The sequence below is a fragment of the Entelurus aequoreus genome, linkage group LG21, assembly GCF_033978785.1.
Source record: "Entelurus aequoreus isolate RoL-2023_Sb linkage group LG21, RoL_Eaeq_v1.1, whole genome shotgun sequence".
Lineage (NCBI taxonomy): Eukaryota > Metazoa > Chordata > Actinopteri > Syngnathiformes > Syngnathidae > Entelurus > Entelurus aequoreus.
This window is the reverse complement of record NC_084751.1, coordinates 38390667-38409932: the sequence shown is the minus strand read 5'-3', so window position 1 is coordinate 38409932 and position 19266 is coordinate 38390667. Positions and strand designations below refer to the sequence as shown.

At 40.4% G+C, this 19266-nt stretch overlaps 1 protein-coding gene across 5 annotated transcripts in view; it reads right to left on the bottom strand.

Moving 5' to 3' along the window:
- The window catches only part of tcf4 (transcription factor 4), a 355283-nt gene that overhangs the window by 16115 nt on the left and 319902 nt on the right, over positions 1 to 19266 (bottom strand). For all 5 annotated transcript variants that reach the window (XM_062031630.1, XM_062031631.1, XM_062031632.1 and 2 more), the window contains 2 exons: positions 18737 to 18881; positions 2647 to 2717 (listed from right to left, as the gene is read on the bottom strand). In XM_062031630.1, the coding sequence (XP_061887614.1) occupies positions 2647 to 2717; positions 18737 to 18881 (216 nt within the window). The remainder of the gene's footprint in view (positions 1 to 2646; positions 2718 to 18736; positions 18882 to 19266) is intronic.

The window sequence follows — 19266 nt, the reverse complement described above, 5'->3', positions numbered from 1 at the left end:
CAACCAATGCACAGGCGAGCGGTCCAAAATAAACGGCAGATCAACTGGTCTAAAAAGGGGGTCTATTTAAAGGCTAGAGTATACAAATGAGTTTTAAGATGGGACTTAAATGCTTCTACTGAGGTAGCATCTCTAACCTATACCGGGAGGGCATTCCAGAGTACTGGAGCCCCAATAGAAAATAATAATAATAATAATAATGTACGAAATAATTCTGGTTGTGCTTACCGACCTCAAAGCAATTTTGTTTGTTCCATGGTGTAATGATAAGTGTGACCGGTAGATGGCAGTCACACATAAGAGATACGTGTAAACTGCAAGATGACGCCAGTAAACAACAATAAAACGTTAAATGTTCCATTGAGAATATAGAACATTACCCACATCTGCTGTCCTCTCCAAGGTTTCTCATAGTCATTCACATTGACATCCCGCTGGTTTGTGAGTTGTTCCATGCCCTGATGTGGGCTCTGTACCGAGGATGTCGTTGTGGCTTGTGCAGCCCTTTGAGACACTTGTGATTTAGGGCTACATAAATAAACATTGATTGATTGATTGATTGAGATCCACTCGACTTCCATTGCACCGGTCGCCCAGGTTTGGGGGGGTGGTCCCCACATATGCGGTCCCCTTCAAGGTTTCTCACTGTATCCCATTGGGTTGAGTTTTTTCTTGCCCTGATGTGGGATCTGTACCGAGGATGTCGTTGTGGCTTGTGCAGTCCTTTGAGACACTGGTGATTAAGGGCTATATAAATAAACTTTGATTGATTGATGGCGTTTTGTTTAGCAAAATTATGCAAAACCAACTTTTCTTACCTTCTGGTACCTGCTGATGTGTATTTGGGATCTGCATAAGTCCTGAAAATGCGCACGCATCCGCCATTGTAGTCCGTGCCGACACCGTAGTCATAAGCTTCTTTATTTTCTCTACCTTCTTATGGGACATTCATCCTCCGCTGTTGCCATTTATAATACAAAGTAGAGTAAAGTTCTTACTTATATCTGTCAGTAGAGTAGCTATCAAAGTGCTAAAAACTGTAGTGAGTTTTGTCACGACGGGGTTTTCGCAGCTTACTGCGGGGTTCGTTCTCCCGAAATGCAGACGGACCACTCCGGACATGGCGTGCAGGTGGGAACATGATTTAAATTATCAAAACTCAAAGAGGTACAAAAAACATCAAACGAGCCGACAGAACAACGTGCCTGATTGCACTCGAAGCTAAAGCTACACTTAGCATGGACTACGGACAAGAAATAAACACGTAACTTTGGCATGAAACAAACAACTTACACTACCGTTCAAAAGTTTGGGGTCACCCAAACAATTTTGTGGAATAGCCTTCATTTCTAAGAACAAGAATAGACCGTCGAGTTTCAGATGAAAGTTCTCTTTTTCTGGCCATTTTGAGCGTTTAATTGACCCCACAAATGTGATGCTCCAGAAACTCAATCTGCTTAAAGGAAGGTCAGTTTTGTAGCTTCTGTAACGAGCTAAACTGTTTTCAGATGTGTGAACATGATTGCACAAGGGTTTTCTAATTATCAATTAGCCTTCTGAGCCAATGAGCAAACACATTGTACCATTAGAACACTGGAGTGATAGTTGCTGGAAATGGGCCTCTATACACCTATGTAGATATTGCACCAAAAACCAGACATTTGCAGCTAGAATAGTCATTTACCACATTAGCAATGTATAGAGTGTATTTCTTTAAAGTTAAGACTAGTTTAAAGTTATCTTCATTGAAAAGTACAGTGCTTTTCCTTCAAAAATAAGGACATTTCAATGTGACCCCAAACTTTTGAACGCTAGTGTACGTAGCAGGTTGCATGGAGCAAATAATGACGCCAGGCCGACTGACCGGCAAAGGCAGGCTTAAATAATGCCTCTGATTAGTGCTCGGGAAGCAGGTGAGCGGGCGAACTCTAATCAGAGACAGGTGGAAATAATAAGTAACCACGGTAACTAAAACAAACAAGGGTGCACAAAAACAGGAACTATGGAGTCCAAAACTAACAGAACATAACAAAACATGATCCGGACCACGGATCATGACAAGTTTACATAATTTACCCACAGAACTTTAGTTTTTAGAGAGTTCCGGTCGGACGGTTTTTCACGGGACACATTTCCAGCGTTGATGTTGCATTACTGAGCCACGGATGAGGAGATGCTGCTGAGTTATTGATTGAAGTAAAGTTTGAATGTCATTAAAATAGTTAGCTCCATCTTTTGACACTTCTTCCACTCCCGTCCTTGCACACTACACCACTACAACAAAGATGACGGGGAGAAGACGCTGTCCAAGGTGAGCCACGTAAATAAGACCGCCCACAAAATGGCGCAACCTGAAGCGACTGTCAGAAAGCGGCTTGAAAATGACCTGTAAAACATCATCTATGCAACATTTTGACCAAAGAACCACCATTACATGTTATCTAGACCACAACATAGTGTTTTAAATTCAGAAAAAAAATCATAATATGACCCCTTTAATGCGCCTTATAATCCGGTGCGCCTTTTGTATGAACATAGACCTGACTAGACCCGCTCATCGGCAGTGCGCCTTTTAATCCGGTGCGCCCTATGGTCCGAAAAATACAGTAGTTCTGTCATAAGAATACGTTAGGGTGTTGTACTTACCGACGCAAGTGCTTTCCCTAAGGCGTCTCCTGTCTGAGAGCTGGCGGCTGCTCCACTCTGTGCTCGGTTAGCTGTGACACACACACACACACACACACACACACACACACACACACACACACACACCTTCACAGTGGGAAATAGAACTACAAGCAAACTACATATTTTCGAAACAACAAAAAAGAAAGCATTTCACATGTCAGGATGGCTCGTACAGTAGAGGGACGAACAAACGGAAATAATGGACGCACACATAAAAAGCTTCTTATATTTCAAATCAAATCAAATCAAATCAACTTTATTTATAAAGCACATTTCAAATTTACCACAAAGTGCTGTACAATGGGCAGGTTAAAAATAATACGAGAACCGAGCAAACACAACACAACACAAACAGAACACGATAAAAAATAAATAAATAAAATATAAAAACATAAAAACAGGTTCACAGCAGGTGTATTATGGGGCGCCATTGCAGGATGGATATCACTCAGTGTTAAAAGCCATGGAATAAAAGTATGTTTTTAAGAGAGATTTAAAAACAGGAAGAGAGGAGGCTTGTCTAACACTCAGAGGTAGGTCGTTCCAGAGCTTGGGAGCAGCAGCAGCGAAAGCTCTGTCACCTCTAAGCTTCAGCCTTGTGTCCGGGACCGTCAGTAGCAGCTGATCGGCTGATCTTAGGGATCGGGTGGGGCAGTAAGGCTGAAGGAGGTCGGAGAGATATGTTGGCGCGAGGTTGTTTAGACATTTAAAAACAAATAAAAGGAGTTTAAAATTGATTCTGTAACGCACAGGATATTTGTACTATAATGATCACACTTATATTATGATCTATATATTTTCCTAAATTGTATCTTTTTTTCTACAATAATGCCTTTAACAGTGTTTGCTGCGAAAGATTCTGGCCCTTAGTCAAATTTAATTGACTACTGCTCTAAACCTTATAAGATGGGTCTCCAACATTTTCCAGGCCAAAGATTGCCCAACTAATGGGAGAGCTGGACCTCCTACTTATATACCGTATTAACATTTAGTTTGAAATGTAACTGGTCCTAAAGGTGGCCTGCAATGATCAATTGATTAATTTGTTAGAAAAAAAGACTGAAATCATATTCTGTTGCTTCGATTCATCATTTAATAGGATGTAAGTGCCCGAAACGTTACATTTGCGGACATAGTTTCCGCACGGCCACTGCAATAGAGCGTACATCCAGAAGTACGCGGATGACACAGCCATCGTCGGGTGCATCAGGGACGGCAGAGAGGAGGAGTTTCGGAGGCTTGTGAGGGACTTTGTTGTCTGGTGCCACAGGAACCTCTTGCAGCTCAACCCTTCAAAGACCAAGGAGCTGGTCATTGACTTTGGGAGGTCGAGTCCAGGGTCACAACCTATTGTGATGGAGGGAGTCGAGGTACAGACCGTGGACTCATTCAAGTACCTCGGGGCGTGGGTGGACAACAAGCTGGACTGGACTGTTAACACAGACCACTTGTACAGGAAAGGACAGAGCAGGCTGTACTTCCTGAGGAGGCTGCACTCCTTCAACGTCTGTAAAAAACTATTGTGGATGTACTACCAGTCTGTGGTTGCCAGTGTTCTGTACTACATCGTAGTGTGCTGGGGGGGGCAGCATATCTAAGAAGGACAGCTCCAGACTGGAGAAACTGATCAGGCGGGCCGGTTCTACGATCGGACTAAAACTGGACTCACTGGTGACGGTGGCAGAGAAGAGGACTGTGGAAAAACTAGTGAGCATCCTGGATGACGCCAGTCACCCTCTGCATACCGTTGTCAGTAGCCAGAGGAGCCTGTTCAGTGCTAGACTGCTTCATCCCAAGTGCAGGACTAATAGACTAAAAAACTCCTTTGTCCCACACGCCATTAGACTGTACAACTCCTCTCTGGGGGGGAGGGGGGGTACTAGGATGACAGGGGATGCAAAACAATAACAGTGTAATACGTTTTCATAACATGGTCACTACTGCCTAGTTTCTCTTGTTATATTCTTATTTTACTGTTATATTTGTATTCTCATTGATGCTTTTTGTTTTTATTCTACTGTAATATTTTTCTATTTTGTTTCCATTTATACCCCCAGTATTTACTTTTTTAAATTCGATCTCAATTCTGTACACTGCTGCTGGAATTTTAATTTTCCTGAGGGAACTCTCCTGAAGGAATCAATAAAGTACTATCTATCTATCTATCTATCTATCTATCTATCTATCTATCTATCTATCTATCTATCTATCTATCTATCTATCTATCTATCTATCTATCTATCTATCTATCTATCTATCTATCTATCTACATGAGAGCTGTGGTGTGTGGGTGCTGTGATCTGTGGGGCGGCGAACAGCGTAAGGTCTTTACTAGAGATGTCCGATAATGGCTTTTTTGCCGATATCCGATATTCCGATATTGTCCAACTCTTAATTACCGATTCCGATATCAACCGATGCCGATATATACAGTCGTGGAATTAACACTTTATTATGCCTAATTTTGTTGTGATGCCCCGCTGGATGCATTAAACAATGTAACAAGGTTTTCCAAAATAAATCAACTCAAGTTATGGAAAAAAATGCAAACATGGCACTGCCATATTTATTATTGAAGTCACAAAGTGCATTTTTTTTTTTTAACATGCCTCAAAACAGCAGCTTGGAATTTGGGACATGCTCTTCCTGAGAGAGCATGAGGAGGTTGAGGTGGGTGGGGTTGGGGGGGCGGGGTTGAGGTGGGAGGGGCAGCGGGGGGTGTATATTGTAGCGTCCCGGAAGAGTTAGTGCTGCAAGGGGTTCTGGGTATTTTGTTCTGTTGTGTTTATGTTGTGTTACAGTGCGGATGTTCTCCCGAAATGTGTTTGTCATTCTTGTTTGGTGTGGGTTCACAGTGTGGCGCATATTTGTGACAGTGTTAAAGTTGTTTATACGGCCACCCTCAGTGTGACCTGTATGGCTGTTGCCCAGTATACTTGCATTCATTTGTGTGTGTGAAAAGTCGTAGATATTATGTGATTGGACCGGCATGCAAAGGCAGTTTTAAAAAGTCATACATTTTACTTATTGAAACCGATACCGATAATTTCCGATGTTACATTTTAAAGCATTTATCGGCCGCTAATATCGGCAGTCCGATATTATCGGACATTTCTAGTTTTTATATTTTAAAATTTGTATCAATGCAAACATGTTAAAATTGCAGATTTAATGTTGGTGATGTGCATTTATTGGAAAAAAAAAAGAATGATGTTTATGGTAAGCAGAAAATGTTTATTTCCCTAAAATACGCTTTGAGGCAATTAAGTGTATTTTATCAGGTTACACTTGGGGTCAGCAACCAGTGCGCTCTTTAGTGGCTCCCTGAAGCATTTTTTAAAAAGGATTGAAAGGTTAGTCCTACTAATTTCGGCGGTTCTTGAACTCACCATAGAGTGGACTGTGACGCAACAAGTTTGTTTACATGTAAAATCTTTTACTCCTTCATTGTCTCATTTTGTCCACCAAATGTGATACACAGAATACGCGTCCACACGCTGACGGACCACACATGTTTGTCTGGGATGTGGAGAAAAAAAAAATGGATTTGAACACACCAAATCTGTTTCACACACTTGCAGTGTGTTGATGCCAGAGAGGAAGGATGTGACCTCACTGTACCAGATGAACTTCCACTCACTCACTCCTACAAACACACACACACTGAGGAAGACAGTGTCTGACATGCTCACAACTCATCTCTCCAGATAGCAGATCCGAGGGAAAGTTTACTACACACACACACACACACACACACACACACACACACACACACACTCACTCACACACATACTGGTTATCATTTGTAATGGGGACCAAGTTTTTGATCATCACTTGTGGGGACCACCCTTTCTACAGGTTGTGGAGGCATAAAAAATATTAGGTAAAAATGGCCACTGCCCAGTTAGCTCATACACGTCTTTAAATCTCTGGAGTGATGAAGTAATGTGCTGATCATTCTTACTGGGGACCCAGGGAAAAAAAGAGTTAATATGGTTCATGGGGACCAAATTTAAATCATTTTGCATAATTCACTCAAATGTGTACGTGACTACTGAATACCATTTTAAAAAAGCAGCGAGTGCAGTACCGGCTACAGCCCGATGAGGGGGCTGCTGTGCAAATGTCTCACACTCAAACTAACCAGTAAACATGTTTTATGGGCCAAAGCTTAAAAATCACTAAGGCATCTTCAGAATGGATCTGACTATCATTTAAAAAGGTTTCCCTTTAGGGCACCTGTTTTTTTTTTGCCCCCATACCGTCAGAGGTCCCCTAAAGGTGACTGTGTAAACAGAGTGATGTCCCCATTAAGTAAGCATTGCCAGAACATACAAACACACACACACACATTCTTGTATTTGTTACCTTCTTGAGACCTCTGAAAAATGCCTACCTCTTTAGGACCACCCTTTCTAGATATATAAAAAAAAATATTTACAACATTAATAATATATACATACTATGCAAATATAAAAAAGGAAAGCTTTTAGGTAATTATTTATTTATTTATTTATTTTTTGTTTGTAATTGTTTTTTAATCTTCATTATTTACTTCAAGTGATTACAGTATGTCCCTATAAACATATTTATTTACATTTTTTTATTAATGTTGGCCAAAAGGGGCGCATTTTCAATTTCTTACACACACTTGTTATGTCATATGTTGACCGAAGAGGGAGCACTTTTAAAACCGACACACAGTCAATTTGAAAAAATCCCTCCTTTTTGGGATCACCCTAATTTTGATAGATTTCCCCACCGGGGGTGCAAATGAGATCTCTATTTTTTGTTTTTTGTAATGTGCTTAAGGCCGATGACAAGCGAGTCACGGACCACAGATGGCCGCACTTTGGGCAACCCAGCTGTAGAAGCTAACTGTTAATGGCCACTATAGTCTTAGTACCGCAGTGTATTTGTTCATTCTTGTCACGACGTGGACTGTGGGGGGTTTGTTTTCCCGAGATGCAAGAAAAGTTGGATCGGACATGGCGTGAAGGTAGGGACATGATTTATTTTAACACTAACAAAAGGAACAAACAGAAGGCGCGCACAAGGCGGAGACACAAACTTGACTAAGAAAACAAAAACTAGCGCTTGGGCAGAAACTATGAACATGAAACAAAAACACTTACTGTGGCATGGCATGAAGCATGAACTATAATAAACAGGAATCTCATGGGTAGCAGAGGTAACAGAAGCAATGTCGCCAGGACGACCAACAGAAAAAGACAGGCTTAAATAACAGTGACATGATTAGTGACAGGTGCGTGAATCAAAATGTGCAACAGGTGAAACTAATGGGTAACCATGGTGACCAAACAAGGGAGCGTAACATGAACTAAGAGTCTGAAACTAACAAAAATAACAAAATATAATCTAAACCACAGAACATGACAATTCTATGGTCACATATGGTTTGATTGATTGATTGATTGAGACTTTTATTAGTAGATTGCACAGTACAGTACATATTCCGTACAATTGACCACTAAATGGTAACACCCGAATAAGTTTTTCAACTTGTTTAAGTCGGCGTCCACGTTAATCATTTCATGGTAACGCGGGGGTGTCTTACGTCAGCACAGGAAGTCGTAAAATCAGCTGTTAACCTGGCGGGTTTTTTCGGGGATGAACAGGGAAGTCCTTCTTTAGCCGCCGTCTCGTTTTATCATAAATTGCTGCCTTTGCACCTGTCAATGTTTACTTTTGTATGCGCATTAAATCAACAAAAAAATCCTGACTTTGGAACAATGTTCACGGACTCTAGTATTTGTCTCTCAAATAGATGCAATGGTTTTCCGTATTGGGACCACGATTTCGGTCCTAGCTTGTTTCCCGGTCCTCATATGGAAGGTACTTTTCCTCGTTGATGTCTCAAGAAGGGTAGAAATACAAGAACACACACACACGTTTCGAAAAATCCTTTCAGGGCAAATGAATCCATTAAATAGATTGTCAGGACTGGACTACTTTTAGCAGCATATGTTTTGGGGTTAAAAAAGCCTGTCTCACTCACGCTACACTACTAGCCTACTAAAGCGTCAGAGGGATTACTGACCTAAACCTTACACATGAACTCCGATCTGGACTTGATGCAAAATGTACAACATATGCAGGGGGGAAAATATTTTTTCATAAATATGAGATTACAGCCAGAGGGGGAGAAATGAAAATGGCATTTTCAGTCTGCCTGTGTGATCTCCTCAAAGAGAAAATGCTAATCTGATAGTATCTTCCGTGTATGTTCTATTGTACAATGAATATAATGTGATTAAAAACAATATTCTAGCTGGGGGATCATGGCTAAATAAACTGCTGCATTTTTGACTTTTTAATTCCCCTCCTAAGTACATTGGTACCTCAATTTTGTACAGACAATATGATTCTGTTTTTTTGACAAAAAACCTATAACGTCTTGGTAATCGCACGGCCAAACTCATCACTTAGTTTGTGTATCATCCTACAGGATAAAGTGTCCAGACAAAATAATCCTGCACGTTAGTGATTCGGTCTCTTACTTTGTTTTTTATCGTGTACGACTGCAAAATAAGGTGTCTGTGTGTATAAATTCTATGTACACATTTAGCTGTACAAATCTGCTATATAGTACGTGTGTTTGGGTACCAATACCAAAATCACAATGTCCGATAGATTTCTAAAAACATTATGACAGACCACCTTAAAAAAACGGAATGGAATTTTACAGTTTTTCACTGACTGAGACTCCAAAAATGTACATGAAAATAAAGAAAGTGGGATTTACAATAATAACTATGAACAATAAAACACTGAATATTAACAACATATGAACGTCGCTCCTCTTGTACGTCTCACACTGCAAAAAGTCAGTTTTCAAAAACAAGAAGAAAAAAAAATACAAAAGTTAGGGGCATTTTACTTGAACTAAGCAAAATTATCTGCCAATAGAACAAGAACATTTACCTTAAAATAGGTATTTTCTCGCTAATAACAAGTGCACTTTTTCTTGATAGAAAAAACAAACATGAGACCTTTTTTCTCCATATGTTGAAAAATATTCTTAAATTAAGTAAATGCTAGTGCTATTATCTTGACATAATGATATGCGCTCGGCATTACATTTCTTGCATTTTCCCATCGATAACATGACATCATCGCGCCGAGTGCATGCTCTTTCAGTCAATTAGTGCGCAAGGAAGATATATATATATATATATATATATATATATATATATATATATATATATATATATATATATATATATATATATATATATATATATATATATATATATATATATATATATATATATATCCATACCATCCATTTTCTTCCGCTTATCCGAGGTCAGGTCGCGGGGGCAGCAGCCTAGGCAAGGAAGCCCAGATTCGTTCAGCTCTTCCTGTGGGATCCCGAGGCGTTCCCAGGCCAGCCGGGAGACATAGTCTTCCCAACATGTCCTGGGTCTTCCCCGTGGCCTCCTACCGGTCGGACGTGCCCTAAACACCTCCCTAGGGAGGCGCTCGGGTGGCATCCTGACCAGATGCCCGAACCACCTCATCTGGCTCCTCTCGATGTGGAGGAGCAGAGGCTTTACTTTGAGCTCCCCCCGGATGACAGAGCTTCTCACCCTATCTCTAAGGGAGAGCCCCGTCACCTGGCGGAGGAAACTCATTTCGGCCGCTTGTACCCGTGATCTTGTCCTTTCAGTCATAACCCAAAGCTCATGACCATAGGTGAGGATGGGAACGTAGATTGACCGGTAAATTGAGAGCTTTGCCTTCCGGCTCAGCTCCTTCTTCACCACAACGGATCGATACAGCGTCCGCATTACTGAAGACGCCGCACCGATCCGCCTGTCGATCTCACGATCCACTCTTCCCTCACTCGTTAACAAGACTCCGAGGTATTTGAACTCCTCCACTTGGGTCTCCTCCCCAACCCGGAGATGGCACTCCACCCTTTTCCAGGCGAGAACCATGGAATCGGACTTGGAGGTGCTGATTCGCATCCCAGTCGCTTCACACTCTGCTGCGAACCGATCCAGTGAGATCTGAAGATCCTGGCCAGATGAAGCCATTAGGACCACATCATCTGCAAAAAGCAGAGACCTAATCCTGCAGCCACCAAACCAGATCCCTTCAATGCCTTGACTGTGCCTAGAAATTCTGTCCATAAAAGTTATGAACAGAATCGGTGACAAAGGTCAGCCTTGGCGGAGTCCGACCCTCACTGGAAACGTGTCCGACTTACTGCCGGCAATGCGGACCAAACTCTGACACTGATCGTACAGGGAGCGGACCGCCACAATCAGACAGTCCGATACCCCATCCTCTCTGAGCACTCCCCACAGGACTTCCCGAGGGACACGGTCGAATGCCTTCTCCAAGTCCACAAAGCACATGTAGACTGGTTGGGCAAACTCCCATGCACCCTGAAGGACCCTGCCGAGAGTATAGAGCTGGTCCACAGTTCCACGACCAGGACGAAAACCACACTGTTCCTCCTGAATCCGAGGTTCGACTATCCGGCGTAGCCTCCTCTCTAGTACACCTGAATAGACCTTACCGGGAAGCCTGAGTAATGTGATTCCCCCGATAGTTAGAACACACCCTCCGGTTCCCCTTTTTAAAGAGAGGAACCACCACCCTGGTCTGCCAATCCAGAGGTACCGCCCCCGATGTCCACGCGATGCTGCAGAGTCTTGTCAACCAAGACAGCCCCACAGCATCCAGAGCCTTAAGAAACTCCGGGCGGATCTCATCCACCCCCGGGGCCTTGCCACCGAGGAGCTTTTTAACTACCTCAGCAACCTCAGCCCATATATATATATATATACACTACCGTTCAAAAGTTTGGGGTCACATTGAAATGTCCTTATTATTGAAGGAAAAGCACTGTACTTTTCAATGAAGATAACTTTAAACTAGTCTTAACTTTAAAGAAATACACTCTATACATTGCTAGTGTGGTAAATGACTATTCTAGCTGCAAATGTCTGGTTTTTGGTGCAATATCTACATAGGTGTATAGAGGCCCATTTCCAGCAACTATCACTCCAGTGTTCTAATGGTACAATGTGTTTGCTCATTGGCTCAGAAGGCTAACTGATGATTAGAAAACCCTTGTGCAATCATGTTCACACATCTGAAAACAGTTTAGCTCGTTACAGAAGCTACAAAACTGACCTTCCTTTGAGCAGATTGAGTTTCTGGAGCATCACATTTGTGGGGTCAATTAAACGCTCAAAATGGCCAGAAAAAGAGAACTTTCATCTGAAACTCGACAGTCTATTCTTGTTCTTAGAAATGAAGGCTATTCCACAAAATTGTTTGGGTGACCCCAAACTTTTGAACGGTAGTGTATATATACACTACCGTTCAAAAAGTAAACAAGATTAGTTTTCTAATCATCAATAAGCCTTCTGAGCCAATGAGCAAACACATTGTACCATTAGAACACTGGAGTGATAGTTGCTGGAAATGGGCCTCTATACACCTATGTAGATATTGCACCAAAAACCAGACATTTGCAGCTAGAATAGTCATTTACCACATTAGCAATGTATAGAGTGTATTTCTTTAAAGTTAAGACTAGTTTAAAGTTATCTTCATTGAAAAGTACAGTGCTTTTCCTTCAAAAATAAGGACATTTCAATGTGACCCCAAACTTTTGAATGGTAGTGTACATACAGTATATTAGGGCTGCAACAACTAATCGATTAAATCATTTAAAATCGATTATTAAAATAGTTGCCGATTAATTTAGTCATCGATTCGTTGATCTATGCCAGGGGTCCTCAAGTACAAATCTTGAAGGTCCACAAATGTTATTTTGAAACAGGCTGGGTCCGTTTATTATCGGTCAAGCTTATATAGTAGCAGGAGGTAGGTAGTAGTTTAACATTTTCTTAAAATCAACAAAAATAAAATAAATATCCAATAAAATACATGAAAGATTTTCTTTGAAACAAAAATAAATAAGAACTTAATAAAACTTTCAGTTTTAACAAAAAATAAATACTTTTAAACACAACCCTCCTATCCCTGGTAAACAAATGACCTCAACAGAGAATGGCTTCTTGTGTTTACCCAAAACCCATGCCACTCTGAGTGAGCACTCTGTTGCTATTGTTGTGTCATAGATTTAACAAAAATCTTCCTTGATGTTTCATATGACTTTTTCAGCCTCGTGATTTCTTTTTTTCTTAGCTCTGAATAATGAAGAAATTTCTCTTCAAATGTGCGGTGCTCTTTCAGATAGTGACGTTTCAGATGTTCACTTTTCACCAGAGCAACAGTACTGTTGCATATTAGACACATTGGTCTGGTACTTGCAGTAGGTAGGATGAAAACATATTGCTCTGTCCATTCTTCCTTGAAACGTCGGTTTTCCCTGTCCACCTTTCTTTTACCAGCCTGAGCCAACTTGGAGCATGGCATTGGGATTTGATTCACATTCAGTGACTGACGAGCAGTGTTGGGACTAATGCGTTACTAAGTAACGCGTTACTGTAACGGCGTTAGTCTCGGCGGTAACTAGTAATCTAACGCGTTATTTTTTTATATGCAGTAAATCAGTTACCGTTACTGCATGATGCGTTACTGCGTTATTTTACGTTATTTTTATGTAGTATCGGCTAGAAACTGAAGATCTGAGTGTGTTTTATTGGAGCGCTCCGGTGGAAAAGAAGAGGCGCGCTTTCCCCCACCCACAGAAAGTACGCCTCCCCGCAGGGGAGACGTTCCTCCAGAGCCGTACTTCGGGTCTAACAACCTTCACTTTACCCGGAAGAGGGTCTTTACAGCTGAGGGTGAATGACGAGCCCGGCGGTTTGTTGCAACTTTGTGACTTTATTGCACGCAGCCATCCACCAAGCTAGAACACCTGCACGCACTCACTGTCGCCGCTCGCTCACCTCTCTCGCCCACTCACTCACTGACGTCACTACCTCACACGCTGTCATATCTTAAAGGGCCACACACACACACACACATACGCTACTCTCATAACAACTAACAAGACATCATGGCGAAGCCAGAAGTCGAGTTTTTTAACATGGAGACATTCTCAATACTTTTCTTTTGTCGAGCACAAAGAAAATAACATTTTAGTTAAATGTAAGTTGTGTCTTGGATCAAAGATCTTATCTACTTAGAGTTAAAGTTAAAGTGCCATTATGTTGCAGCTATTTAAAATAGTTTTGTCAATTTTTTCTGGCCTGAAATAAATTGGCCCTTTGAAACATATCTTTGTCTTTGTGTGTTGTATGTAGACCACATTGTTTGTGTGTTGTATGTAGACCACATTGTTTGTGTGTTGTATGTAGACCACATTGCTTTCTGAGTTCAGTGGTGCAAATGCATGTCAAGTTGATCAACAGATTGTATTATTCTCCAGTGCAATAACAGTACTGAAATGAAGGCTAAAAGGGCATTAATGGGAGCCTTAAAAAAAGGGGGGAAAAAAGAAATAACTAAATAGTTACTTTTCACAGTAACGCATTACTTTTTGGTGTAAGTAACTGAGTTAGTAACTGAGTTACTTTTGAAATAAAGTAACTAGTAATTGTAACTAGTTACTGGTTTTCAGTAACCAACCCAACACTGCTGACGAGTGAACAGTTAGCGAAGTAGCGATACGAGACAACTGTATGCCTGCAGCGAAAGGTTCCATGCATGTGGCATGAGCTCTGTATGACCCAGGTGGTACCAGCCTATCAGCGCGTCGTTGTGATAGAGATGACAAGCCATACTCTGATTGACTGATTCCGCAGCCAATCAGAGTGGCGTTCCCTCGCTCCCACTCCGTCTCTCTCTCTCTCTCTGAGAGAGAGAGAGACGGAGTGAGTGAGACACGGAGAAGTGTAAACGAAACGTGGAGATATTTGACTAAAAACAACAAAGAACGTTGACTTGCGCTAGCGATAACTCAAAGATAAATACAATTATTATATTTTTTTATAATAATTATAATTATTTAAAAAAAATAAAATAAAAATTTTTTCACTGATCTATGCTATGCGCAGAGTTTTTATTTTTTTTATATTTTTTTTATTTTTATTTTTTAAATAAACCTTTATTTATAAACTGCAACATTTACAAACAGCTGAGAAACAATAATCAAAATAAGTATGGTGCCAGTATGCTATTTGTTTTCAATAAATTACTGGATAGGATAGAAATGTAGTTTGTCTCTTTTATCCGATTATTAATCGAATTAATAATCGACAGATTAATCGATTATCAAATTAATCGTTAGTTGCAGCCCTAATATATATATATATACATACATACATGCACACATATATACATAAACCAATTTTTTTTTTATTGTAATTTTGAAGAATTTATCTGAATGTGCATGAACTATTTCTGTTCAAAATAGTTTGAAATGTCACATGTTAAATGTTTAAATATTAACTGTCAGTTTGCTGTACTGTGCCAACTGTACTACTGTAAGAGTACGCATTTTCTATTGTTTCATTGAAAATAAAACAGCAAAGTCCATTTGGCTGTCATCTGTTTTAATTATGAGACACAATTGTGTCAAAGTCATAATCTTTTATTTCATGCTTCAAATAACAAATTCCTACTTTGAAAAAGCAGTTTTATACTCGTGAGTGTTGATGACACAGCTTTGCAACAGTTGATATTCTAGTTTCAAGCATGTTTTACTCAATATCGGTCATAAAATCTCAGCAACAAGCTGTAATATCTTACTGAGATAATTTAGGACAAAAACACTTAAAACAAGTAAAACACTCTAACATAAAATCTGCTTAGTGAGAAGAATGATCTTATCAGACAGAAAATAAGCAAATATCACCCTTATTTGAGATATTTAATCTTACTTAGATTTCAGTTTTTGCAGTGCAGACCAGCTCCTCGATAGTTGTGCATCTTTTACAATCAAGCAAAACACAACAAAAATGTAACAAACAGCAAAATACGAATGCAAATTGTAATCAACACCTAGAATATGATATATTATCACGTAAAAATCTGCAAAATGTATGCAACATTTATGCCAAAGTATATTCAATATATATTATCAAGACCACCAAGAAGTGTGTTAAATGTAAATTAGACTCATCATAGGTCCTTATTCACTTTACTTTGTTTTCATGAACATATTTTTTCAAAGAGGTGGCAATCAATAAAGTTATATTTCCAGTAAACAAAGTGAAAAAAAGAAGATGAAGATTAAACTCATTTTCAACTGTTTATCTACCTATTCCAGCTGACTTTTGGGGATATTTATTGGGGATAATTTGATTTAAATCTTGATGAGTATTAGTTAGAGATTGACCTACAATTTAACGTTTTTTTTTGTAAATTCATCATGTTTTTGTCCTTGTCCTGATTCTCCAACTCCCTTGTTTCCTTTTCATTGGAAACCTCTTACGTGTGTGGAATACATGGAATGTTGCAAACATCTTTCTGTGAAAACTCATTTCAATCTGTTTCTCATTCCCATTTGTTCTATTGGACTCATACCAACATGCTGTTTGTTTGTGTGTGTCTGAGTGTAAGTGATGTCAAGGTGGAGACAAAATTGAGAACAAGTGTTTTTCCTCATTTTCCTGCTGTTTGCTGAGATAGTGAGCTTTAGTCTGCACATGACCGTGTAAACCAATTCAATCTGAAGCACCTTTTTTAAAGTCGGTTGTTCTGGTTGCAGGCAAGACTAGTCACAAACTCACGTACAGTCGTGGTCAAAAGTTGACATATACTTGTAAAGAACATAATGTCATGGCTATCATGGGTTTCCAATCATTTCTATTTTTTTGTGATTAGAGTGATTGGAGCACATACTTGTTGCTCACAAAAAACATTCATGAAGTTTGGTTCTTTTATGAATTTATTATGGGTCTACTGAAAATGTGAGCAAATCTGCCCGGGTCAAAAGTATATATACAGCAATGTTAACATTTGCTTACATGTCCCTTGGCAAGCTTCTGGGTGAATTTTTGACCACTCCTCTTGACAACATTTGTTGGTTTTCTGACATGGACTTGTTTCTTCAGCATTGTCCACACGTTTAAGTCAGGACTTTGGGAAGGCCATTCTAAAATATTAACTGTAGCCTGATTTAGCCATTCCTTTACCACTTTTGACGTGTGTTTGGGGTCATTGTCCTGTTGGATCACCCAACTGCGCCCAAGACCCAACCTCAGGGCTGATGGTTTTAGGCTGTCCTGAGGAATTTGGAGGTAATCCTCCTTTTTCATTGTCCCATTTACTCTCTGTAAACAGTGTTTCCCACACATTCATTTATTTGTGGCGGCCCGCCACGAAAGAATTACGTCCGCCACAAATAGATTTTTTTTATTATTTTTTTTTGTCCTGTCCAGCTTCTCAGGCAAATCATATAGTTGATGTAGATGCCCATATAGGTTGTTCAGATTTACTTTACAAAAGAGAAGTGTAGGATACTTCTCTTGTTGCCTTATTTGTATTTGGCCACTACTGTTTTCTGTTTATTTGTTGCTGACTGTGGCAGGACACCTCTGCCTCTGTTTCACTTTATGTTGCTGGTAAATAATATGGTTGTAGTAGTAGGCTAAAGTTAAATTATTTAGTATGCACTAATTAAAGGGGCAGAGCTTTAAGAGACATTTTAGCTTTTATATTTTATAAGATATATTTTTTGTAAGAACAACAATTAATAAATATATTTCAGTGAGTAACTTATTGTTCAAATCTGTATATAAATATGTACATAAAGTGTTGTAATTATATTGTAAAATGGATGGATGGATGGACGTTTAAAACAAAACTGTTATTATTAATTAGTAAGTATACATTTTTTGAGCCTTTTTAGAGAAAATCAAATCATTGTAGTAAATTATGGAAATTACTCGATGATGTCATGGTGACCAAGCCCATAACCACGCCCATAGCCACGCCCCCACCGCCACAGGTATCTTGGCAGTTTATGGGAAACACTGGTAAAGCACCAGTTCTATTGGCAGCAAAACAGGCCCAGAGCATTATACTACCTGACGGTATGCCTGGTGTTCGTGGTGTCCTGGACATGACGTTAAAGTGCATCCGGCAGTGGAGGCTCCTCTATGGGGTCTTGGGGCACTAGGAAGTTAACCCCTTTACTACTGTTACCCCAGGTGGCCCTTGGCAAAGGCCGAGTACCTGACTGCCCCCTAGCCAGGGATACGGTGAAGACCTCAGCGGTGGAGCAGGCGGAAGACGGTAGATTTAAGAACTACCACAACGGCTGCGATGGCGGAAGAAGGCTGCAGCAGAAAAGGGTCCCCAGTCGTCTTGGAGTCCATGCCACTGGACCCTGACCCGATTCTGTCAAGGAGCATGTGGTGACTGTCTGTGCACCAGTCTCCCCACGTTAAACTAAGTCACGCACAGGCATCCTCCATAAAGGGATACACCCCTACCAGGAGGATCGTCATACTCGTTCGAGTGACCGCCGATGATGATGTTCCTGGGATTAAAGGCCTCACCTTTTCTCCTCCAAACATATTTCTGGTCTTGGGCGCAGTTGGGTGTTCCAACAGGACAATGACCCCAAACACACGTCAAAAGTGGTAAAGGAATGGCTAAATCAGGCTAGAATTAAGGTTTTTAGAATGGCCTTCCCAAAGTCCTGACAATGCCGAAGAAACAAGTCCATGTCCAAAAACCAACACATTTAGCTTGAACTGCACCAATTTTGTCAAGAGGAGTGGTCAAAAATTCGACCAGAAGCTTGTGGATGGCTACCAAAAGTGCCTTATTGCAGTGAAACTTGCCAAGGGACATGTAAGCAAATATTAACATTGCTGTATGTATACTTTTGACCCAGCAGATTTGGTCACATAATACATTCATAAAAGAACCAAACTTCATGAATGTTTTTTGTGACCAACAAGTATGTGCTCCAATTTACTCTATCACAACAAAATAAGAGTTGTAGAAATGATTGGAAACTCAAGACAGCCATGACATTATGTTCTTTACAAGTGTATGCAAACTTTGGACCACGACTGTATATTTGATGTGTCATCTTTTAGATGCATTGTTGGGTGTGGGAAATAATCAACAGTCTTACCCATGCTGTCTGTGCCGTTGGTGGAAGTGGTGCATGAGGTGGTGCTGTAGTGATTGGCCCCGCTCCCGCTTCCCCCTCCTCTGTGGAAGCTGGACATGGGGGGAAGGCTGGAGTTTATGTCTGCTGATGAATGTGCTGGATAGCTCTGCAGAGAGGGGTTAGGAACAAGAGAGGAATTGGTTTTAGTTCACAAAAATTCATAATACAAGCTTTGTAAGTCAATCAATCAATCAATGTTTACTTATATAGCCCTAAATCACGAGTGTCTCAAAGGGCTGCACAAGCCACAACGACATCCTCGGCTCAGATTAAAAGTGTTCTTTTAATGCGGGGGTTAGCAACCCGCGGCTCTTTAGCCACATGCAGCTCTTTAGAGATGCCCTAGTGGCTCCCTGGAGCATTTTTAAAAAAGGATTGAAAAAGGAAAAAGATGGGGGGAAAAATTTTTGTTTTTGTTTTAGTATGTTTTTTGTTTGAGGACAAACATGACACAAACCTTCCCAGTGTTTCCCACACATTCATTTATTTGT